The sequence below is a fragment of the Gossypium raimondii genome, chromosome 10, assembly GCF_025698545.1.
Source record: "Gossypium raimondii isolate GPD5lz chromosome 10, ASM2569854v1, whole genome shotgun sequence".
In the NCBI taxonomy this organism is placed as follows: Eukaryota; Viridiplantae; Streptophyta; class Magnoliopsida; order Malvales; family Malvaceae; genus Gossypium; species Gossypium raimondii.
Window position 1 is genome coordinate 721,164 of NC_068574.1, and position 25,587 is coordinate 746,750.

A 25,587-nucleotide genomic window follows, 5' to 3' on the forward strand; every position below is an offset into this window, starting at 1 on the left:
ATGAAAAAATTAAATTGTTACGATGTTAACACGATCTAGACTCGAAATAATCCATACCCAAAATGACTCAAACAAATAACCCGAAATAAACCTACCTGAAAACTCAGTTGGTAAAACTGAATGACAATTATTGACTCAAATCGAAAATGGTTCAAAAAAAACAATCAAATTGTAAGCATATATTTAAATCATATTGTTTCAATAGAATCAATTTACATAACGAACAATAGAATAATGGGTTCAAATCCTAAATCACTCTATGTAGCAACTTTTCAGCCTTTGGTTAATTAAAAGAACATCAAATATGTACAAATTATTATGAAATAATCTTTAACCATAAGAGCTATAGCAATACCAACATCTTCTACAAAGAGTCAAGCCTGTACTGGTATCGAAGAGCTCATAGATACACATCCTTTTAATCGTTCGAGGATGACGTTTCGGCTAACCAGTCCCGAGTGGGAAGTTAACGGAAGGCCCTCCTTGACGCATTCATCATACTTTTCCAAGGTGGAAACAATGTCGGAGAAATCTGGTCGCTTTGCAGGGTTCGCTGCCCAACAGCGCTTTATGAGGTGTGCAAGTGCGGGTTGACAACTCTCCGGCAACGGAGGTCGTTCGTTCTGCCGAAAAAAATTATCAAAACATTAGAGGAGCTGCATCATAAGGTTAAGCGTAGAGAAACAAGCTTTTGGAAGAAATTTTCGAAATGTCATCTCTTGGCCAGCTGATCAAACCACTAACAATCGAAAGTATTGTCCCTTAAGAGGGTTTTTATCTCCCATGCTCTGTCGAGAGCCAGCATGCCATGAACGGCAGTCTTGAGAGCCTGGTTCACGAAAGGGGCACCTTGATCATTCGTGGGCATATGGCCATCCACCAAGACGATGTGAGTGTCTTGCCTTTGGTAGGGTTCGAACCCTTAACTTATTGTATATAGGTCACCTGGATATGACATATATGGTATAGGTCAGGGGTTCGAACCCTTCTAAGGGTGAGATGCTCACGTTGACTTGGTAGGTGGCCGTACACCCACGTATAGTAGAGGCGCCCGCTCTATGAACTAGGCTCTTAGGGCAGCCGCTTATGGCATGCTAGCTTTTCACAGAGAATGGGGACAAAACCTTCCCCTAGGACAATTCCTTACATTTGGAGTCCAATCGGTTATTCAGCAGACGACATATTAAAAACTTCTCCCGAAAGAGCCGATCATTGTCTTTAAGAAACAACAATGATTTTGCACATGTAATCTATAATACCAGAAGAAGGTACTGTGGAAAGTACAGTTATCATAGATCAAGCAATGAAAATGTCCTAAATAGCCTGAAATTTCTCGTTTCTTTTTCAACTCACTGTGTTTAACAAGTAAAGAATTTTTTGAATCTTATTATAGATATCAAACCTTTTCAGCCACAGCAAAAGCAGCCTGCACTGGTGTCATTCCTTGGAAAGGAAGCAAAGCCGTCATAAGCTCCCATAACACGATCCCGAAGCTGTACACGTCGACTTTCCTAGTATAGGGTTTCTCTTTAATCATTTCGGGCGCCATCCAGCGGTACGTTCCCATGTTCCCTTTCGTTTCGAGGCACTGTGTTTCTAAACACGATGTACCAAAATCCGCCACCTTAACCCGCATCTCATCGTTTAGCAGCAGATTATTCGATTTGAGGTCTCTGTGGATCACACCTTGCGAGTGAAGATACTCCATTCCTCGAGATATGTCGAGAGCTAACCTCAGTATCGTCTCCGTCGAAAGCGAGTACGGTTCTTTCTTGTTTAGGTACATCCTCAGAGTCCCTTGTGACATGTATTCCGTGATAATACAATACACAGGTGGCTTCTTACAAGCAGCAATAAACTGTAAAAAAAAGGGACAACCTTTAGCTACAAAAGCTATATTTCTTTGGTGAATTTCTGTTACTAGTCCCTATACAATGCGTAAGTAATGAATTTAGATCCTACATTTTAATTTGGTCATTTTTAATATTTATACTTTTCAAATTTTGACATTTTAGTCCAAACCAAATGATAGTCATCAAATTCATTAAATTATATTATGTTATTTTCAAAATATTATGTAAAAATATATTATCAAATGTATAATACTAGAGGGAATATGAGGGAGTAGGCAGGGCCTTGCCTCCCAAAATGAAAAAATTCAATTTAATTTTTTATAAATAAAAAAAATAAAAATTCATATATAGTAAAAATTGCACTTTAGTCTCACTAAAAAATTCTATTTAATCCCTTCAAAATGATGAAATTACAATTTAATACAAGAAAAATTATAATTAAATTTATGGATTTGCCCGTGTAATATCATGTTGGCTTGTTATTTTCATATAATAATGAGTTCAAAAGCCGTCGTTTGAGTTTAGACTAAAATTTCAAATCTAGAAAAATATATAGAGATCGAAAATGATCAAATTAGAGAACATAAATTAATTCATAACTTGCTATACTACGAGGTTAACAACAGAATTTAACCAAAATCATTTAACTACTGGACCTAAAATTAATCATTCGAAAACAACAGGTTTAAAATTGACCAAAATAGAACAATCTCAATATATACAGGGATTAATAGCAGAATTTAACCCTTTGTTTTACCTGAACTATGTTGGGATGAAACAAGCGTGAGAGCAAAGCTACTTCAGATTTGAACTGTTGCTCAAGCTGTAATCGAGTGTCTTCCTTATGATGAGGGATCCTCACCATTTTTACAGCAACAGCTCTCTGCTTATAAATCCCACGATAAATCCTACTATGAGCACCAGAAGCAAATTTATTACCTATAAACAATTGAGAAAGATCAGCCGTCCATTCCTCTTGGTCTTCCTTCGAAACTTCCCACGTTTCCACATTCTCCGAATCCAAAATCATCGACCATGATTCCAAGCTATCAAATCTCTTCTTATCTATATTCACCGTATCGGAATTTAGCCGTGCTTTCGCCGACGATGATGGGAGTTGTAAATGCTTGCTCCTCGATTTTCGAAGGCGAAAACCATTGAAACATGAGGTTCCCATGGCTTTTTTCAGGCTTTTAAAAAGGGTTAAAACAAACAATCAAAAGGTATTTTCCTTCTGAATGTATGGGTTGATTTCAAGAACTTCATGAACTGATTCGAAAACATGGGATTTGAACAAGATTGGAAAAGGGAAGATGGGTTTCATGAATTACTCAAAAAAAAAAAAAGCAACGAAAATCAAATCAAAATTCAAAAAAATGGGTTGAAATGATGAGCTAAAATCTAAATGCCTGGAATTTGGAAATATTTTGGGTGCAATTTTCTTTTCACGGCATCTTTTGATATTATTATTATTATTATTATTATTATTTGTAATAAAAGGTGTGGTTTTAGCAGATGAATTTTTCAAGGGTTTCTCGTGATTACTTGGGTCGAAAGGAAAAACACTTAAGTGAAATAAAGGGAAAGATAAAACAGATAGAAAACAACGAATCCATTTTGCATCATCATTCATTGTTCATCACCAATCAATGCTAAATGGCCACAGTAGCTAATGTTTTTGTTTTCATCATTGCATTTGCAATTAGACCTGTAAATTCAACGGGTGGGTTGGTTATTTATCAAATCAATCTAGAACTTGTTTAAAAGTTACTCGACTTCGACTCAAAAGCATATTAGATAGTGGATGGCTCTATCATTTATGTACTTGCAAGGCTATCGTAAATGATACTCTAAAGTTTACAAGTTATTCGAGTTTAACCAAAAATCAAATTCGTTTCAATAATTATCAAGTCAAGTTCGAGTAGCTCAAGCCATTGATCAAGCGGAATTCGAGCTTATTAATACTCAAACTCAAATAGCTCATGAATCTTATCGAATTTTTTTATTTTTTATATTATTAAATTACGTTATTACTCTTAATATATATTGTTAATCTTAAGCTTAATTATCAAGCCGAGCTTGAATTTGAGCTTGAGTGAAAAAACCGATAAACAAACTTAATTGAGTTTGAGCTCCTATAGCTCGATTGTATCTTGAGTCGAACTCAAACTTAAAAGTTGACATTCAATTGAATTCAAACTCAATACCGAAATCAAATTCGAGTTTGTCGGTATTCAAACTCAATTTAGCTTGATTACATCCTAAATTCAACCCTTAGTATGCTTTTACTCATCAATTCAGCTTGAAAATTTTTAAAATTACACTGATAAAACTTTGCAATCAAAATTTACAATAGTTGGGCCTAATTGTGATGCGAAATACTCTTCATACATAATCAATAGAGCTTAATTTGATATCGGATCAAATAAAAAAGAGTAATCGATTATTTGCATTAAAAATTTTAAAAATATCAATTTAAAAAGCACGAACTAATGTTATTATTTTTTGGTGAATTGTAAAATGAAGGTGAAGCTCTAACAACAACGTAATTAATATGACTCAAACCTAAACCATACTTAGGGCGGTGAACACACGAGATTAATTAATTAATTATTTTTTAAAAGGGAAATGAAATAAGAGCACCTAATCTTCACTTTATTCCAAAAGTAAAGAAATATAAATTTAATGATTTGGAGGGAATTTTTTTGTGTGGTGGCAAGTGGGCTACCCATTTGAACATACAAAGAAAAATGCTTCTCTAATATGTATGGTTCATTACTCATGGAACTTTTCTTCAATGACTTACAAGCTAAGCCAAATGCCTTTTGGTTCCTAAGAATAATGATAGGCAATCTTTCAAAAGCATGGAATAAAAAAACATTATTTTATAATTAATTTTGTTTATGGATTGAGTCGAACTTTGATGTGGGTTGTTATTTTAATAACTAAAATATATGGGTTTGAATATACTTAACTTCATCTTTTTCTTTCAATTTAAGGGTGGAGGGGATTATAAGTAAAAGTAGACTCTTAAAAAAAATTGATTTGTTTTATAGGTCGGGTCATCGTTTTGTCAGTTCAAGTTAAATTTAGATGAACATTTTCGATTTAATGTCATCTAATATGATCTTAAGGGATTTTGGATCAAGTACCCACAAAAAATGGGCTTTGGGCTATTTTGGGTTAATGGGTCTGTGTTGTATTTGTATTTTTTAATTGTTTGAAAATTATTTAGATTTAAAAAATTAGAAAAATAAGAATATGAATCAATTGCTAGATTATGGCAAGTTAAAATTATTAAAAATTCAAATATAAAATTAAATATATCTTTAATTGAGATGGTAAAATTGAGAGTAGAATTTATGATGTTTTGAGTTTAAATTTCATATTATGCATGTATTTTTCTAGACTTTATATAAAAAAATATGAAAAGAAAAAACCTCTCAAAATAATATTTACTTATTTGTAAAAACAATTTTTAAGTAAAATTATAATTGAGCTGGACCTAATTAAGAGTATTTCAAGATTAAATTCAAAATTTGATATTACTTGATATAAGTTTTTTTGTGAATATATAATGATGACTTTATAATTCAAATTTAGTTTAAATATATATATATATATATATATTTAATTATAAGAGGGTAAAGCCCTAACAACAACGCTGCTAGCACGACTTGAATATAAATCACACCCAAACCATTAGATCAACACACGAATTCTAAATATATACACTTTTTATTTAGGCATATCCATAATAATTGCTATCTCGTAACCTAAGCTTAAATTTTATTGTTAATATTTTATAGTTGAATAATTATTTACAAATGTTGCCACATTCTTTGTAACAAAAGACTCATTAACATTAATTTATAGAAGAAAATATGGTTATTTATTTAGTACTAAATTGTAAATATTAAATACTTTATTAACAAAGATTATGTTGGTCTTATAAAGTAACTTTTGGTCCACCTAGAATTTATAATATATTTTTAAATTATTGCATCATATGTTATAACCCTTAAAAATAAATATTGACAAATAAAAAAATTAACAATTGTTCATTTTATTCCATTGAAACAAAAGTTTTTTGCCTTCTTTCAGCATAATTGTATTTAAAATTTTCAATGCATGCAATAAATTTAAATTTTATAGATTTCCTCACAAATAACAAAAAAAAAAAAACCCATTAATTGACACATTTTTAGAGTTGTTTAACTATATTTGTTGAAAAAGAAAAAAAATTATAAAATATTAAAAGAGACAAGTTTGATACATAATACAATTATGCAACAACGGGAAGTAGATTGGAAGTTACGCCCTAAACGGGCTAAGGCATTGACACATTTGTTTCATTCTCGAAATACATGTAGCAACGACCTAATAATCAAAGATTATCGAAACATCCTATACTCATCAACCAAAGATAAGAGGATCACATTAGCAGAGTTATTATTAGACATAAGGTAAATGATAGTGCTAGCATCAACTTCAATCTCTATGTCCTTGACATTTAATGAAGTCGCTAAGTATAGCCCATCTTTAAGCGCTTACAACTCAACTTGAACACTACTTGCACAAGGGATATGCCTATACCCAATTTGCTGGTCATCTCGAATGAGAGCACTTGCTTCCACCTTTTCCGAGTTTCCAAGAGCTGAACCATCCATTTTGAATTTAAAAAAGTTCCTACTAAGAGGTTTCCAAGAAATTGAGGTAAATGAGGGAAAGGGAATGCGTCTTAGCACATTTGAGGAAGCAACGAATTCCCCAATTATAGAAACAACTCTACTAACAAAACTTCCGATAGGGTGATGGATTCCAAAAATGAAAAGAAAGAGAAAACTTAGGAAAAGAAAGAGAAATGAATTTTAGTATATCTATTGTTGTGCCCATAAAAATGATTTAACCCAAAATAAAAAGACTAAATGTTAAATTATACCATAATAAAGGGACTCAAACTAAAATTATTCCAATACATATATACACAAGTGGAGAGGAGAGCACCGCCATTTGAACGACAAAGGGGACACACATGTCATTATCGTATTTCATCTAACACATTTACGTCATTCTTCTATTCCCCATATACTCTAATTCCACCATTCTCTTCCACAGTACATTCCACTCCCTGCAACCTCCACAAGCTCAATAATTCTTCATCTCTTCTTTTTTTTCTCTTTTTTCCAAAAATCCTTATAGTTATTGTAAAGCTTAATTCATAGAAAATAGTAAGTAAAAAAGGAGAGGAAACAAATGGGTTCTCGGGCTGTGTCACACCAGCTAAGCAGTGGCTTGTTGGTATCTGGGAGACCGGAGCAGCTCAAAGAAAAGCAACCGACAATGTCGTCAAGGGCAGTGCCGTACACCGGCGGTGACGTTAAAAAATCTGGGGATTTGGGCAAAATGTTTGATATCGCAGTGGTTGATCGTTCATCAACCGGTGGTGGTCTTTCCAATTCGAACCCCAACTCTAAGCAACAGTCATTGTTTTCACAACCTTCACGTTCTTCGTCTTCGTCTCAGCCTAACAGTGGATCCATCCGATCTGGGTCGAATTCAGGCCCGATCAGGAAATCTTCTGGGCCATTGCCGCTTCAGCCCACTGGACTCATCACTTCGGGTCCCAGGAGGTCGGGGCAGCTCGGCCAGGCTGAGCAAACGAGTGTTGTGTCGGGGAAATCGGTGTACGGACCGGCGATGACGAATCTCCGGGAAGGGGTGAAGTATGGGTTTCGGGTGTCTAAAGCTATGGTTTGGGTAGTGATGGTGGTGGTAGCTATGGGGTTGTTGGTTGGAGCGTTTCTTATGGTGGCTATTAAAAAGGTGTTGGTCCTTGGAGCTGTCGGTGCGGTGGTGGTGCCAATGGGGCTGGGATTAGCTTGGAATTGCATTTGGGGAAGGAAAGGCTTGTTGGGGTTCATTAGGAAATACCCAGATGCTGAGCTTAGAGGAGCTGTTGATGGCCAATATGTGAAGGTTACTGGGGTAAATTTTTTACTACCTTTAATTTAAGTTTATTTTTGCATGTCTATTTGCTTTAGGACGAAGAGTAATTTTTTCGGGCTTATGGTTGTTTATCCCTAAGATATTATCTGCAAGTTTGAACTCGAGTTCACTCCGTGAGAGCATAATATAACTTACCATTACACCCAATTGTTCTACGTCTGTTTTATTGTTCATGAAGAGTAATCTTTTTGGGGTTATGGTCGGTTCTCTCGATAATATCATTGTAGTCTGACTTACTATTACACTAAATTGCTCTATGTCCGTTTTACGGTCCACGAAGAGTGATCTGTTCAAAGTTATGATTGGTTCTCTCTACAATATTATAATACAAGTTTGAACTTGAGTTCACTCCTCGAGAGTATTACGTGAGTTACCATTACATCCAATTGCTCTATGTCCATTACGGTCCACGGAGAATAATCTTTTTCAGGGGTTATGATTGTTTCTCTCAACTATATTATCTGCAAGGTTTAAATCAGTTTTCCTTCCTTGAGACTGTAATGTGACATACTATTACACCCAATTACTCTATATCTATTTTATGGTCCACGAAGTGTAATCTTTTTGAAGGTTATAGATGTTTTTCCCAACAATATTCTGTGCAATGTTTGAATCAGAGTTCATTTTTCGAGAATGTAATGTAACTAGCCATTACACTCAACAGTGTTTTTATAGTTTAAATAAATCACTGGATGGTGTTGAATACATGTTCTTTTCTAGAAATAATTTGAATCTTTTATGGTTTAATATATGATTTACGATTATAGTACTTCTTGTCAATGCATCATACCTTGTGATTATAGTACTTATTGTCAATGCATCATACCATGTGATCTCTCATATGATTTATATTCAAGTAATATGCAATGCATAAGCTTACATTCTAAATAGAGTTAATGCTGAACCAAGTATAGCTAGTAGTTATTCGTTCAAAAAGAAATTGTAGCTATTTGATGTAGTGTTGGTAATTTTGTTCTCTAGACATATTTAGGTAAAAATATCATGGAGGCTTTTGTGCTAGGAGTCAAATTTGCTCTCTATATTCAAAAAATGGACAAATTAATCCCTATATGTTAGTTCAAAGAATATGTTAGTCTTTTCTGTTAAAAAAATTTATCCATCTGTACTATTAAAAGCTAACGTGACTGACGGAATAACCAAACAGGGATACGTGACATGCCACGTATACATCACATTGACATACAAGATCAGTTTTTAACGGTAGAAATGAATGAAATTTTTAATAGGACCAGTTTACCCTTCGATTTAACGTACAAGAATTAATTAATTTATTTTTTGAGTAGAGGGGGCAAAATGCAATCTGATATTTAGTATAGGGGCCTCCATGGTACTTTTACCAATTTAATTTACTATTCATAACATGGAAGCTATATAGTTTTGGGTTATGTCACTTTTACTCTTTGTTTTTCTTGAAGTGCTCATATCCGATAATCATATCCGGGACAAATATAGGGATAAGACCTCTAAGTTCCCTTCAAATACATTGAAAAACTTGGAGAAATCCAACCATATTCGATACCCACACTCGAGTCCAAGTAATATAGGTTTTGAGTTTCCATCACTCATGTCCATTCATTTAGAAGTTACATTTAGTGCACATGATCTTGGGCTCATGGGAAGGCATGCTTCACATGCTAAACCCACTAGTAGGGTACATCATTTAATGTGTGGGAACTGCATGTGTTGTTCATTGGAAATCTATGGCTACCATTACCACATGGCATTGATTTGTTCTCATGGACTTTGTCTTCTTCAAATTGAACCGGTTATCTTATTTGATTTTAACAATGAAACCCAAAGCTTATGCTTATAAAGTTTCCTAGTAGACCCGTAAGTCGTTAATTCTTATCGATTATGCTATAATAGAGTTAATAAAATCACAATGCTTGTTGCAGGTTGTCACCTGTGGCAGCATTCCTTTGGAGTCATCTTACCAGAAGGTGGCTAGATGTGTTTATGTTTCCACGGAATTGTACGAGTATAAAGGGTGGGGCGGGAAAAGTTCGAACCCTGAACATCGTTGCTTCTCTTGGGGATGTAGTTATTCCGAGGTATTTGTTTCAGATTAGAAACATCTTCAAGATTGAACCTGTCCGTAAATCGTCTGTTAAACCGTTATTTTTATTGTGAACAGAATTACGTTGCTGATTTCTACATATCGGATTTCCAATCCGGATTGAGAGCATTAGTGAAAGCAGGTTATGGCGCTAAGGTTGCTCCATTTGTCGAACCAGCTACAGTAGTTGATATAACAAAGGAAAACAAGGACTTATCTCCGAGCTTTTTAAGCTGGCTAGCAGAGCGCAAGCTGTCGAGCGATGACCGTATAATGCGCCTAAAGGAGGGGTATGTATTTCCTGTTGTGCTTATACTTTTAAGTTGTCTTATTGTGCGGTGAATGTACTTGAGAGCTTCCTCTATCGTAGAGACCTGATTAAGTTAGTCTCTACTATTAAATGGATCGATTTAATTTCTATATTATTAAAAATAATCAAATAAGGCTGAATTGAAATAAAATTAACATTAACTTTAAAAAATATCATTTATTGTTTAATAGAATTAATATTTTTAAAGTTCTTTATCTTCGGAAATGAAATCTCTTGCTTGGAATTGAATTGCAATTGAAAATAATAATTTTAATGACATTTTTATGCATTAAATGTTAGCTCTTTTACGATTTGGACTTATTTAATTTCTTTTATTAGTATAATAACTAAATTGATTCATTTAATAATGTAAGAATTAATTTGATATAGTTCCTAAAATACAGGGACCTATCAAGTACTTTAACCTTTATTGTGCACATCGGTTTTCAATATGAATATAAAATATTATTTGACAAAATTTAAAAGTATTTTTTATAAATATTTTTAAAACAGTAATTTTTAATTATATTCACTATTTTAAATATAAAATATTTACTTTTATATCATAAAATATTAAAATTAATTATCAATTAAATAAAAATAAAATTCGGTTTAATTTTAGACCGTGATTTTTAAACTCGTATTCCATAAACTATCCAAATACATCGGTTTGAATTAATTTTCGGATTTTCTTGTTCAGCCCTGATTGTGACGACATGTTTTGTGACACAGTTACATAAAAGAGGGGAGTACCGTCAGTGTAATGGGAGTCGTCCAGCGCCATGACAATGTGCTCATGATCGTTCCACCATCAGAACCGATCTCAACACGCTGTCAATGGATTCGGTGCCTTCTCCCAATGTACGTCGAAGGTCTTATTTTGACATGTGATGATAATCAGAATGCCGATGTTGTCCCGGTGTAGATAGCGATGCATTTTCATACTATTTTCCGGTATAGGTCACAAGTAAAATACTGTTAAGTATATAAAAAGGTTGAATTATCACACTTGGAGAGTAACCCTAAGGGGTTAAAAAACTAGTTAGTTTTCTTTTAGACAAGGTAAATTATAGCCTGTAAAAGTAATCTTTTTTCTATAGTTTTTACATGTTTAATTTCCTATTGATGATGTGCAAATGTTGATATAAACTACATGGTGTGTATGCTACTATTATTACAGAGGCAAAGCTTGTTATCAAGCTGTGTATAATATATTTGCAGTTAAATTTAGCTATTAGTCCCTGTATTTTGTGAAACTTGTAAATTTAATCTTTGTATTTTAATTTGATCAGTAATTTTAGTTCATGTACTATTTGAATTTTGAAAATTTAATCTCGACCCAAATAGTTAAATCCATATGGTATAATTTAATTATTAATGTTGTATTATGTGTATGATTGTATCTTTAGTCAAACACTATACTTTTTAATTTTGAAATTTTAGTTTTGATATAGATAACAATTATTAATTCATTAGTTAGTGGATTTATAATGAATTTATAGTAAGTAATATGTAAAAATAATAAACTGATGTTGCATTAAAATATGATGATATATTTGCTGCATTAAATTTTGAAAATGATAGAATTAAACAACAGAACTAAACGAATTTAATAGATATAGTTTGGTTTAAAAATATAAGAATAAAATGATCAAATTAAAATATAAAGATTAAATTCACAACTTTTATAAAGTACAGGGATTAATAGTAGAATTTAACCTATATGTGCTAATGTCCTTATTGTATGCACAAAAGTTCTGTTGTGCATGGTAAGATTGATGAAATGAACCAAAGTCACTAAAAAGTAAAGGATAAAATTGACACAAATCTTGCATTACGAAAAGTTTTTTATCAAAACAAATGCAATAATTTTGATGGAATATTACATTGTTGCTGTTAATGTAATATTAACCTTTAGAAACTTACTAAAGTCTTGAGGGGGCTCCCCCAGCCACCACAAGAGTTTCTCCGGTGATATAACTAGCGTCATCGGATGCCAAGAAAGAGGCTGCAGCAGCCATATCCCCCGGGGTGCCAAGTTTTCCAAGTAATGTGCTTTCCTCAGCCGTCTTCCTCTGCAACAATATTATATTCCCATTTAAATTAGGCTTAAGTTACAATTTTGTCATCCTGCTATCATTTTCATACTCCCAAAAATTACCCTTATCCGATAAAAATGTGCCACATTTCACGTTTTTATTGGCAACTTCTATTTTTGGGGAAACTATGACAAAAATAGCTCCATACCAGAGTGAGAAAACAGGTAAAAGTACTATAGAAGCTTCTCTACTAAGAGTAGAATTGTATTTTGCCCCCTCTACTCAAAAAATAGACAAATTAATTCTTGCATGTTAGATCAAAAAGCTAACTGTTCCTTTCATTAAACATTCCATACGTTTCTATTGTTCAAAATTGGTTCTTGTACATTAGCATAAGGTACACGTGGCATACCATGTGCTATTGTCTAGCTATTCTTCAGCCGTATATTACAAATGGATAAAATTTTTAATAGAAAAGATCAATTTGCTTTTTAATCTAAAAGAGAGATTAATTTGCTCATTTTTTAGTAGAGATAACAAATACAATTTGACTCCTAGTACAGAGACTTTTATGATACTTTTAACAAGAAAACAAGTATAATTTAAGATCAAATTGTGATATAAGCCATTAAATTAAGTCCCAAGGACATGGCTGCCTCTCATTACAATGTTCACATATTTTAATTACTTACCAGGACCTCATCTTTTGTTAGGAATGCTGCAAAGTTGGTAGGAACCAAACCAGGAGCAACACAATTTACTCGGGTATCAGGTGCCATCTCCTTTGCCAGAGCCTAAAATATGTTCAGCTAATGCTTATATAAAAGATCGAAAAAATATAGGAGGGCTTAATGGTTTGTCGAATTCTTGAAAATATAATTTCCATAGGTAGACACTAACCTTTGTCAATCCAAGAAGAGCTGTCTTAGTTATCCCATACATAGCCATAGCAATCTGAGGGTGATAACCCATAATTGAGGAAATAAGAACAACTGATGAACCCTTCTGCAAGTAAGGAGCTGCCTCCTGCGGTAGTTAATACAAGTAAGTCACAGCCCTTCTGCACACATGTCAAAGTTTAACAAATATATATACATTTAGGAGAAGTAACCAATGACCAGTTTAGCATTGCTATTGCAGTTGAAAAAAATGCTTTTGAAAAGCACCTAATAGCCCGTTTCTTAGTTTGGTTCAAATAGCACTTTGTAAGAGTGTGTTGAGCTATCCAAAGCACTTTGTAAACATGCTTTTAAAGCCAAACCCATAACGGTAAAAAAAAACATGGAAACCCTTGTAGTAGGAGTTAGATTGCATTTTGCCCTCCTCTACTAAAAAATGGGCAAATGAGTCCCTATATGTTAGATTAAAGCCGGTTATTTTGTTAAAAATTCCATTCATTTCTGCTGTTAAAAACTGGTCTTTGTACGTCAGCATGATGTACACAAGGCAGCATGTGTCACACTGTCTGGTTATTTCATAGGCATGCCAATTTTTAATAATACAAATGGATGAAACTTAAAAAAAAAAAAAAGACTAATTTGCTCTTTGATCAAATGTACAATAACTAATTTACCTTTTTTTTAATAGAGAGGGAAAAATGCAATCTGGCTCCTAATACAAGGGCCTCTGAGGTACTTTTACCAACCCGAAAGCTAACTACTAGGTGCTTTTCAAATGAACTTTTTAATCTAACAACATTAAACTAGCTCTAAAAGTATTTTGAATGGCATTATTTAGCATTGCTTTTTGCTGGCAAAAAACCTTTATTTTGCTAAACACATACCAAGTGAACTGATTTGGGCAAACAACGGTATATAGGCGAGTGCCTAATGCAGGACCAGAAAAATACCCAGACAATGCAACACTAATAATAATCTAATCAAAACAGTTACAGCAGCATATATGTTGTTTCAATTCCCAATATTGATCTAGATCCAAAACACTTACCTGTAGAAGAAGTACACTTGCTTTAACGTTTATTTCCCATACTTTGTCAAGGACAGATTCTGGTGTTTCTAACAATAGACTGACAGTAGGATTTGCAGCAGCATTTGATACAACCACATCTATTTTTCCATATTTCTGAAACCAAAAACCAGCAACCCTCTCATCACATGATAAAGCATCATTAAACATATTACTCAAAAAGTATATATATGTGTGTTACTAGCATAAAGTAGTATAAATATATTCTTGATGGATAAACAAACTCAGTTCATTTGCATTTCCAAAAGTAAGGATTTCAATAAGGACTAACATTGCTAGTTAGGTTGGAAAATCACTTTCTAAAAGCTCTTTCTTTAGCATTGCTTTTACTATCAGAAACTACTTTTAAGCTTTGTTAATCACGATTAAGATTCGTAACCACTTTCTTATTTTGTAAATTTAAACATTAACCATTAGAGATTAACCATTAGAGATTAACAAAATTCTTTTGCACCAAGTAGAGAATTAGAGAGCCAAAAAACAATGCAAATTTCCAATATCAGAAGAAAAATGATAAAATTTGAATCAAAACATTTAACCTCAACAGTCTTGTTAATAAGATCTTTCCTTTGTTGCGCATTTGAGACCTGGCAAACAACTCCCAACACTTGAATTCCTTTATTTTTAAGCTTTTCAACTGCTTCATCCACATTTTTCTACATCCAGAACCAAAATTACGAACATTTCATCCTTATATTCAGAAAAGGAACACAAAGAACGAGCTAATTTAAAACTTTAATTACTACTGGAAAAAGAAAATACAAAAAGAAGATAAAAAAAAGAAAAAGAAAAAAAGGAAACCTGTTTGCGAGAAGAAACGACGACGGCGGCGCCTTCCAACCCGAGACGCTCGGCGATGCTGAAGCCGATGCCTTGAGTAGAAGCCGTCACAATTGCGACTTTGCCCTCAAATCTTCTACCGATCTTCATCTCTTCCTTCGACATTTCACTTGGTTTACTATAGTCTCATCAGCTTCAATTGAGGCGGTACACTTAATGGATGTAATATTAAAAAGGTTAAAATATGCTGTAAGTTACTATACTTTTCAAAAATTAGAATTTAGTCTCTATACTTTTAATTGTAGTAATTTAGTCTATCTATTTTTCAAATTTTAAAATTCAGGTTCAAGGTTACTACTGCTAAATTTTTTTGTTAAATTTGTTAGTTACTACTGCTAAAATTTTTTATTAAATTTGTTAGTTAGGAATTGAATTATTTAGTTTGGTGAATGATTTTATTGAAAGTATTGATATAATTAATTAATTGTAATTTTGAAAAAATGAGTATATTGTATATTTAAAATTAAAAATATGATACAATTAATCTTAAAATAAGAAAAAGGAAAAGCTAAAATGTTTAATTATATTCTTAATCCTTGTACTATTTTAAGTTGTAGATTTTCAAAGTTTTACACGCAAACATATCATAGTATTTGTAATGTCATATTAGCTTGCTATTTTCACACATTATTCATACAAAAGCTACATAGTAGATTTAAAGACAGTTGTTTCGACAAGAGTGAATTTTCAAAATTTAAAAAGTATGAGGACTAAAATGATCGAATTGGAGAATATAGACTAAATTTACAATTTTATGCATAATATTGGACTAATAGCTACTATCCGATTTAAATTGAAATTCTAAAATTCAAAAGTATAAAAGCTAAAATTGATCAATTCGAAAGTACAATGGCTAAAACTTATCCAATGAAAATATTATGATTAAATCCACAACTTACACATAATACAAAGACTAATAACAAATTTTCATTAGCTAAAAACAAAGCAACCGTTTTTGCTATAGGAAATAAATAGCATATCACATCGAAACTAAGTACGAACACAAAGTAGCCAAGAATGATTAATTTTGGTTTTAATTCTTTTTATACTGAAATTTGAAATTTAATCTTTTGCCTTAATATAAATTGGTCTTACATTTTTATAATGTTAATAAAGGTTCACATCATCACTTCAACGGCAACAAATAATGATGTTACCAATTTAGACCCGTTATTAATATTATAAAAATACCAAATTAAAGTAGAAAGTTTAAATATCAAATTTCAGCATACTTGAGGGACTAAAACTGCTATTAGACCCCAAGAAGAAACATAGTCTATAGTCTAGAGGGGGTTCCTCCTGCAACAATTATGGTTTCTCCAGTCATATAAGAAGCATCATCCGAAGCCAAGAAAGCAGTTGCTGCTGCTATTTCTTCCGGTGTGCCAAGCCTTTTCAGTAATGTCTTATCCTCAAAGGACTTTTTCTGCAATAATTGCCATTTAAATTAAATAAATTATTTTAGAGGTTAATTCCATCAAACATCCTCAAATTATAATATAGATTTTAAATTAGTCTCTAAACTTGAAAGCATTCTAATTGAGCCCTTAAAGTATCAATATCATATCAATTAGATCTTTCCATCAAATTAGCTATTATTGGCTTAGGTGTTACATGCTAACTCAAATATGACATGGATCAAATTGTAAACGCGTGTGTACCTATTGCATTGACAGGTTTGATCTAATGTGTTAACAAAGAAATAGACCTTCTAATTTTTATTGACACTGTCTTTTTAACATGCCATATCCAAATTATTCATGTGGTAGATACACATATTTACAATTTAATCTACATGTTGTAAATATACTCCATGTCATATTCAAGCAGACATTTAACTCCTAAATTATCGACTATGTTAACAAAAAGGCATGATTGATATAATATTTGATAATTTTATGATTCGATTAAAACATTTTGAAATTTAGAAAAAACAATCTAAAAACTCGACAATAGTATGAGGACGTTAAATGAAATAAACCCATTAATTTAGCAAACTACTACATCTACTTACCGTGGCTTCATTCGCTGTTACGAATGCCGCAAAACGAGTTGGTACGAAACCAGGAGCAATACAATTCACACGAACATTTGGGGCCATCTCAGCCGCCAGAGCCTAACAAAGAATCAACCCAACACCACTAAGGACATACATACATACATGTAAAAGAACATTTAAAAATAAAACAAAGGCCAACCTTGGTGAGACCAAGAAGGGCAGTCTTAGTAACCCCATACATAGCCATTGAAGGCTGAGGATGATAACCACCATATGATGAAACAAAAATAATAGATGAACCTTTCTGCAAATGAGGAGCTGCATCCTGCATTATAACAAACGAAAACAGAGTGGCTATGCATCAAACTTTCCAAATATTACTTGTTTGTTTCTATTGCAATTAAGGGATATACTTGGTTAACATTATTGATATTCTTTTGTGAGCACTTCATTTTACCTGCAGAAGAAGTATGGATGCTTTGACGTTTGTCTCCCACAGCTTGTCGAGGATAGATTCTTTGGTTTGCAACATGGGCACATTAACTGGATTTACAGCAGCATTTGATACAATCACGTCTATTTTCCCATATTTCTGAAACCAAAACATATACAATATTATGCATAATATATACCAATTAACCAAAGGATTCATCACTGCTGTCAAGAGAATTGCATATTCAATCTTATCGGCAACAAAAGAGATCATCAAGCCGTTGACTGGCTTGGAATTTGTGGTGTTTAAATTTATTTTACATTATCTCTTATCTCAAAGAGTTTGTTCTTGCTTAACATTGGTCAAATTTTACTTTAATTTGACATTATTTGGTTCAGTTATTCTTATAATGTAATTGATTAATCAAACTTCAAATGTTTTTGTAGTGTTTGCTTAAGAATACTCTCATAACACACACAAAAAAAAAATCATGTCAACAAAATGAGTTGAAATCGGTGTTTTTAACTAAAACAAATAAAATTCAGTCAGAATTCAAACAAAAATAGTTAACAGTGGTAGACTATTTGGACTAACTAATGATATTATAAAAGTAGAGAATTAAATTATACAAGATTAAAAGTACGAGGACTAAATCAAAAATTTGAGCATAATAATGAGACAAATACCAAAATTTGACCGCTGAACAATATCTACCCGGTACCAATAGCTGGAGTAAAATTCAGAATACTTGATCAATTATAGTTGAGTGCATCTCTGATGCAAGACACAGTCAAATTAGCTTATCAAACGGAACAGATCAAAGGGAAATTCTCAAAGTTCTCAAGTTTATTAACATTTCTTTTAAACGATTGGTATTAAAATTCAAGCTTTTCATTGACTAACCTCAATGGTTTTGTTTATTAGATTCTTCCTTTGCTGTGCATCGGATACATGACAAACGATTCCCAGAACATATATTCCTTTAGCTTTAAGCTTTTCAACTGCTTCATCCACGTTTTTCTACGATCACAATTCAAAAACACAATCAACATCCATAATCAAATCCAAAACAAATCAAACAACAAGCGAAAAAATTCAATCAATAAATAGATCACATCACAATCGATTATTAGTTTGAAATTATTAAAGAGCGAAATAATTGAAAAAACCTGCTTGCGAGAAGAGATGACGACTGAAGCACCTTCCAAAGCAAGGCGCTGTGCGATGCCGAAACCGATTCCTTGAGTTGAAGCAGTCACAATTGCGACTTTACCTTCAAATCTTCTAGCTGCTATTTTCTTCTCCATTTCGTATAATTCAAAAAATCAATGGCGGTGAAGAGAGTTCTCTCTAATTTCCGTTTATATAGGGCTTCACTATGACTGCCCCGCCAGTATTTAAAATTTATATTAATTTTTGGATTTGTCACCTATTGAAAATATATATATACTAGAAATCTTATTGCACATGTGTATGTGTAGAAATTATGTATTTAAAACGAAATTAATGAATATAATTGTTTATTATTATTTTATCATTAATTTTGAGTTTGTGTCGAGTTAATTTGTGATATTAATTTAATGAACAATATTATTAATATACACAAATATATAAAATTTAGAACATAGATATAAATTATTAAAGTTTCAAATAAAAATAAAAAATCGCTTTAATTCAAACGGTAAATGAAAAAGTTTTATATGCATGGTGCCCATAGTTCAAATTTCATTATGGATAATTTTTGTTGAATTATAAAAATATAAAAAGATGAAAACGCCAACGTAATTATATAATTTGCTTTACAAATACAATGATTTGTTGTTAATTCCCTAACTGAATTAGAACCCGACGGATGGTTGACAACAACTCACTGAAAGTCTTAATAAATAGTATAAATACATAAGAGATAAGAATTTAAGTATTAATATTTAATTTTTAAGAAGCTTGTCAACCAACCAAGCTTAATGCAAGGTTTTGTCCCCCTTGTTCAAATGGGATAATTGTCATTTTAGTCCTAAAAATTTTATCTTTTGGCTCTCCAAGAACTTTAAATTTTATTTCGGCTCTCTAAAAAAAAATTTGACTTGATGTTAGAATTCGTTCTTGATAATTTTTATTCCATCTTCTTACCCAAAAAAAACACACACACAAAAATTGTAGTATAGATATATATTTAATATGACATACAATCTTACCCTTTTTTTATCCCTACAATATAAGAAAGGAGATGAAGCCGTATTATTTAACTTTTAATCACTCCTTCAAACATATCTTGAGTATAGTATTATTTCTTAATTTTAAAATTTTATGACAGAATATATTTTTATTTTATTTTATTTATCTAGTTTCAATTGTATAATGAGTAAATCCTAAGAAACCATTAAAATAATTTTACAATATATTTTTATATTTTCAATTTTTTTTTCATTGTTTTCTTTCAGTTTCAAAGAAAGACTAAGAGTAAATCCTAAGAAACCATTAAGATAAATAAATATAAAAGCACGAAAGAGAAGCTTGTTGCAGGGAACAATTTGCTCCTTGCATCAGTGTATCGTTTTTCTGTTGACTTTTAAAATTTAAATTCTTGAATAATTCATGTAGTTGGCACATTTATTTAGACTTGCATTCGTATCTATCGAATTGGACGCCACATTGGACTAATAATTAATCGCCATATTGGACTAATATTTTAGACACCATATATACACGTATATATGTAAAATATAATTAGCAACAAAATAATAATATAATATAATTAGCAGCCATAGCTTATATTTGAGAACTTCAAGATCACACTAATGAATGATAAAATTCACAAGCAAAACAGCACAAACAAGAAACCATATGAACAAGCTTTAAAAAGACCACTTAAAGCGGAGATAAATACAAAGCTTGGTTCTCACATAAAGGGGAAAATCGCCAAGTATATTCCTTTAGGGAAAGTCAAAAAAGAAAAATTCAACTGCATTTTCATTCATAGGGATTCCTAAAATTCTTCAATAGCTCTGGGATTTCATATCCTAACATATCGTCTACGGCTTGTACCAACTTGGGTTTCAGTTTTTCAAATTTATCTATATTGTAATTATTCAACACCTCCCTATAGTGCTCAACACTCGGGAAATCACCCGGCGGCAAATGGTATTCTCGTTGGACCTGTTTGAGATAAAATTACATCAATAAATTACCAAAGTGAAAATAAAGTCAAAACAAAAGGTCAAAATTATGGTTTTAATCTCTACTTTGTTCAAATTTTAGGATTTAATTTTTATACTTAAATTGATCCTTTACAATTATAATGTTATTAGTATACTTATTCATAGGTCAAACTAATAACCCAAGCTCCATAATTTATTCGAAATTTTAGAGAATTTGAAATAGAATATTAAGTCTGAGAAATAAGTTAAGCAGATAGTATAAATATGTATTGATCCTATGAATAAGTTCAACCCGAACTAAACCCGGCCCAACCCTTTAACCCATAAAGATCTTTAGTTAAGTGTTAACATGTCGATATTTTAATTTGATTACTCAACACCGTTACTAACTAGTAAATTATGGAAGTGGAAGAACCAGTGAAATTAAATTCTAAATTTAAGAATTGTATAGGATCCAAAACCATAAATTTAACCACAACAAAACGAGAAAGAAATAATAAAAGATCGAAGAGAGAGACATACCTTGGCAAATTCATCTTGAAGATTATCAATAAGCCGTTGTTGAGCTTTAGCTTTGCCCATCATACTAGGCATCTCTTTCTTGAGATGGCTAACTATATAAGCATTAATTTTTGCAGCTCTAGCACGCTTCACAAATTCATTGATCTGCAATATGGCATGTCCAAAATCATATGCATACGGATTAACAAAACACACAAGGTTTTCAAAACCGCTTTTAGTCAGACCGGTTCAATAAATTATTTAAAAATTTAAAAAATGGAGAAATGATTCAATATGTTCAACCACTGGTTAATGGATACTGTAGCCAATTCCCAGTCCAATCAGTCCGACCAGCCAGTCCTGTCTATTTTAAAAACAATGCATACAACCATACAAGAATGTGTATAGCTAAATATGCATGAGTGTAAATTATCAAACAAGGGCATGGGCAATTTTGATATGAAGAGCATAAAACATACCCGACGATCACAAGCCTTTCTTGGAATGTCTAATAAGTCCTTGAGAAGATCATCTTGTTCTTTCTCAAAAAGGTCTTGCCCCAATTGATCAACATCAGCTTCGTTAATTTGGTTATCGTTAAAAGAGCTAACAATTGAAAAGGCAGATTAGAATTGCTAAAATGGTGAAGAAATGTTAACATGAGATTTCATTAATGAGCTTACCCAATGTAAACACGAACAACTTCAGGGGTATTCAGGACTTTTCCAAGAGACCACATCAGAGCTCCATAAACTCTCATTAGCTGTTAATGACATTAATTAATTGTAATGAATGTATTAAGTTCTACTATGACAATAATCTACGGATAGAACAAAAGGAGAGAATATCGTACTTGTTGGGTGTCAACTTGGTGTGCTTTGTTTAGGACAACCCGTATCTTGTCATCGTTGCCACGTAAACACGAAATTACTCGTTTAAATTCATCACTTATATCTAATTTGTGAGGGTCAAATAGAAGAAGAATAAGATCACATTTAGCTGCAAACCACGATATAACACCGGTGAAGTCGTAACTTCGTTGAGTTCTCTGTTTTTCTCCGGATAAAACACCAGGGGTGTCCACAAATGTTATTTGATCCAACAACTGCAACCATAATAATAAAATATCAGTGAAAATAAGTGATAGATTAGTTTATACAAAAAGGAAAAATCAAAAGTTCTTACTGGATGTGGCATTTGAGAGCACTCAAATTTGGATAAAAAAGCTCCTCCAAAAGTTGTCAATCCACCAAATGGTAGGTCTGCTTGAACAGCAATAGTGTTGCCGGGTATACTCCTTTCATCAGGTCCAGACTGAGGTTAAAAGAACATGAAATCAAACATTTTACAAGAAACTAACAGTAACAGAACAATGATATCATAAATAAAACTAGTATTGCAATCTAAACACAAGTTTTAGAACTCCTTAATCCATATATATACACTTCCAAAACCAGGTAGTTTGGGCATGGTTTTATGTACCATTACAACCACAAATCTGTCAGTTGTAGGCTCCGGTCCAATATGAGCTCCTGACAATAGAATGAAGATGGAAAGCTCAAGCACGCATCATAGTCAGCTTATCATAGGAAAGAAACCGGAATAAATACCTTTAGCTTACCTGGGTAATCACATTGTAACAAATGTTTTATGAAAGTAGTTTTCCCGGTTGAATATTGACCCAACAGCATAACCATAGGTTTAGCATCAAAGTCACTGTTTGTCTGCATTTAGAAAATCAGATAGACCATTCAATTCAAGTTTGCACAGTTTTCTATTTGGTTACAACTTCAAGCACAGTTCACTTACCAATGACGGAGACACAAAATCATTAAATCGATAGGTAGATTCCAATGGCTTTAGCTTTTCAATATACAATCTCTTCAAGCCATCGACAACTGAGGTAACAGCACTTGGAGGTATCTGAGCAATAAACAGAGAAAACGAACTAATCAAACAACTTAGAGGTTTGAACAGCACGTAGGGAAAAACACACCCTATTTGTGTTAAATTGAGACATGTCATAAATCAGATAGGCAACAAAGGTTAGCCACAAATATGGAAAAGATACAATGAACCGAGAACAAGTCAATATAGAATACAGAGAAAAAACAAACTCCACCAAGGGAAAAAAGGAACTGAGAAACAACCTTTTTGGAGGACTTTGAGGTGAACCATTTAGCAGATGCTGGAACTTGATGATGATTAGATCCTGCAGCATTGGCAGTAAGCTAATTCATTAGATCCCAATCAGACAATCTCGTTAAAAAGAAACACTTAAGGATAGGGCAGAATCTAACCATTAATGTCATGCACACCATTTGTTGCGAAATCCTTTTTCTTCTGAGAGAGGAGAGCAAGTAAAAAAAACAAAGAAATTAAATTGGGAAGACAATAGATGAGAGCTTTTAACTCAAGCAATTAAACTAGGAAAGCCTGAAATAAGACCCCTTACCGCTGCTAAAGCATCCACACCTTCCATTGCAGGAAGACCAATATTCTCCAAGTCCGCTAAATAAAGCAAAGAACCATCAATATGGATTAAACATAAAAAAATATGTTATTTGCAACACAGAAATTTGTTATCTGCAACTTGCCTGAACTTTTAAGAATATCAAAGGTTATTTCATGACCGGCTTGTGCCCAAGATATCAGCTGGAAACCAACACAGAAGAAGAATGAACACTTAAATCACACAGCAGAAGAAAATCATAAAATCTCTATTTAGAAATAAAGACACTAATCCGTTATACAACCTGCATAGCAACAATGAATTCTTTCAATCCTAGATATCCTTGTCGTTTAGAATCTGCAATTGCCCAAATCTGAAGATAGAAAACGAAAAACATAAACAAAAAACCGTAAATTCAAAAAAAATCAAAATTAAACATAAACAAACCACAAATGAAAGGAAAAGTTTCTATAACAAATATTCTCCTAGTCTAGAGGAAGATTAAATCTTACTAATACGTAAACTGTTTACGGTAACTCCAAAATCCATTTATATATTCAAAGAAAGGCCAATGACATAGAAGCGCGGCCTCAGTTTCTATTTAGCAACATAATAGCATTTAGTAAATGGATTGACTAATTTTTATGAACAAGAATATATCATTACCTGCTTGAGTTCTTGACGAGAGAGTTTAGACATGGCGAAGAACTTCGTAGCATCGTTTCCAGTAACACGTCCATCTCGATCTGTAATCAAAGAAAAGTTTATACTCGAAATTCAACAAAAAAATCCGAAAGAAAGTGATTAAAGAACAAAGAAAGTAAAGGAAGAAACCTGAATCGGCGATATTGAACCAATCTCTGTAGATCTTTTGGTGCTCTTTGGAGCATGAATCGATCGGCAATGAACTTGCCTCCATTTTCACGCTCACACACTGTTGAGATTTTTGAAATTCGAAATTTAAAAACAAAACAAATATGATATGATTTTGCCGTTTTGATTTCCCTTTTTTATAATGAGTTTGGCGCTCGGGATAAGAAGGGGAAAACGGCGTCGGATATATGCGCCTTTTTTAAGCATAAAAAGGATACAGATTCGAGGGTTTAATTGTATTTTTACGTTCAATTGATTAGACGGATATAGGCCATGCGATGATCATTGTATTTTGGGTTACATCATGATTTAGATTTTAAAAATGGATAAAATATTTTATTTTGTAATTTTTTGAATTTGAAATTTTTATCACAATTTTAAATATATATTTTAAACAGATATCAAATATAATAAAATATAATTTTAATATAAATATTTAATTATATCAAATATAAATTTTAAATAGATTATAAAATAAAAATAAATAAATAAGAATTATACTATAATTGAATATTGAAATTTGTCATTATATTTTATTTTAATTGATGTTAATTATTATATTTTAAGAATATTGATAAAATTATCACTCAACTTTTATGTGATTAAAATTAATCATTAGGCTTTAAAATTAGCTCAAACTCTCTCACTTTTAATAAATCTTCGAACCAAATCAAATAACTTGGCTTATAGACTGATATAGCAGTAATATAATGCAAACTATTTTTGTGTGTAATTTAATGAAATGAGATGGCTAAACTTGGACTTTAGATCCCTCAAAAGGTGTGGAGGAGATGCCAAAGTTTTAGGAAAATGACATTAACATGAATCCAGCTTTCAATGGCCCATACCTAACATTTTTTTAACACTTAATTAGTATCAATATAAATTATTAAAAAAGATAAAATTATATAATTTAATTTCAATCATCCTTAAATAAAATTTTTAGTTTTGCTCCTACTTATTGCTTTAAGAAAAGTGCACTGTTTCCTTGAAAAAAAATTCACATTCTAAAATATGATATATTGGTCCCTAAAATGAAAATTTTTCAATTTAAACT

The 25,587-nt window shown here is 32.2% G+C and overlaps 5 protein-coding genes across 5 annotated transcripts; 1 reads left to right on the plus strand and 4 right to left on the minus strand.

The window, feature by feature from the left end:
• Positions 1-150: 150 nt before the first annotated feature.
• Positions 151-3,583, minus strand: LOC105778552 (serine/threonine/tyrosine-protein kinase HT1). Its single transcript, XM_012602273.2, has 3 exons — positions 2,611-3,583; positions 1,403-1,858; positions 151-623 (listed from the first exon to the last, which is right to left on the minus strand). The coding sequence occupies exons 1-3, from the start codon at positions 3,028-3,030 to the stop codon at positions 375-377; spliced, it is 1,125 nt and encodes a 374-aa protein (XP_012457727.1). The 5' UTR covers positions 3,031-3,583; the 3' UTR covers positions 151-374.
• Positions 3,584-6,947: 3,364 nt separating this feature from the next.
• Positions 6,948-11,479, plus strand: LOC105777899 (uncharacterized membrane protein At1g16860). Its single transcript, XM_012601406.2, has 4 exons — positions 6,948-7,841; positions 9,779-9,934; positions 10,018-10,229; positions 10,982-11,479. Exons 1-4 carry the CDS (start codon positions 7,110-7,112, stop codon positions 11,172-11,174), a joined length of 1,293 nt encoding a protein of 430 aa, XP_012456860.1. The 5' UTR covers positions 6,948-7,109; the 3' UTR covers positions 11,175-11,479.
• Positions 11,480-12,054: 575 nt separating this feature from the next.
• LOC105778033 (tropinone reductase-like 3) lies at positions 12,055-15,257 on the minus strand. Its single transcript, XM_012601596.2, has 6 exons — positions 15,076-15,257; positions 14,814-14,930; positions 14,236-14,370; positions 13,189-13,314; positions 12,981-13,082; positions 12,055-12,324 (listed from the first exon to the last, which is right to left on the minus strand). The coding sequence occupies exons 1-6, from the start codon at positions 15,217-15,219 to the stop codon at positions 12,175-12,177; spliced, it is 774 nt and encodes a 257-aa protein (XP_012457050.1). The 5' UTR covers positions 15,220-15,257; the 3' UTR covers positions 12,055-12,174.
• Positions 15,258-16,175: 918 nt separating this feature from the next.
• Positions 16,176-18,921, minus strand: LOC105775016 (tropinone reductase-like 3). Its single transcript, XM_012597561.2, has 6 exons — positions 18,716-18,921; positions 18,450-18,566; positions 17,571-17,705; positions 17,313-17,438; positions 17,129-17,230; positions 16,176-16,540 (listed from the first exon to the last, which is right to left on the minus strand). Exons 1-6 carry the CDS (start codon positions 18,851-18,853, stop codon positions 16,391-16,393), a joined length of 768 nt encoding a protein of 255 aa, XP_012453015.1. The 5' UTR covers positions 18,854-18,921; the 3' UTR covers positions 16,176-16,390.
• A 1,470-nt stretch (positions 18,922-20,391) lies between these two features.
• On the minus strand, positions 20,392-24,649 carry LOC105777934 (EH domain-containing protein 2). The gene is made up of 16 exons (XM_012601463.2): positions 24,492-24,649; positions 24,324-24,403; positions 23,962-24,030; positions 23,803-23,860; positions 23,661-23,716; positions 23,506-23,548; positions 23,356-23,417; positions 23,015-23,128; positions 22,827-22,929; positions 22,688-22,737; positions 22,391-22,519; positions 22,059-22,310; positions 21,889-21,968; positions 21,685-21,811; positions 21,227-21,370; positions 20,392-20,702 (listed from the first exon to the last, which is right to left on the minus strand). Exons 1-16 carry the CDS (start codon positions 24,574-24,576, stop codon positions 20,517-20,519), a joined length of 1,638 nt encoding a protein of 545 aa, XP_012456917.1. The 5' UTR covers positions 24,577-24,649; the 3' UTR covers positions 20,392-20,516.
• Between the last annotated feature and the right edge of the window lie 938 nt (positions 24,650-25,587).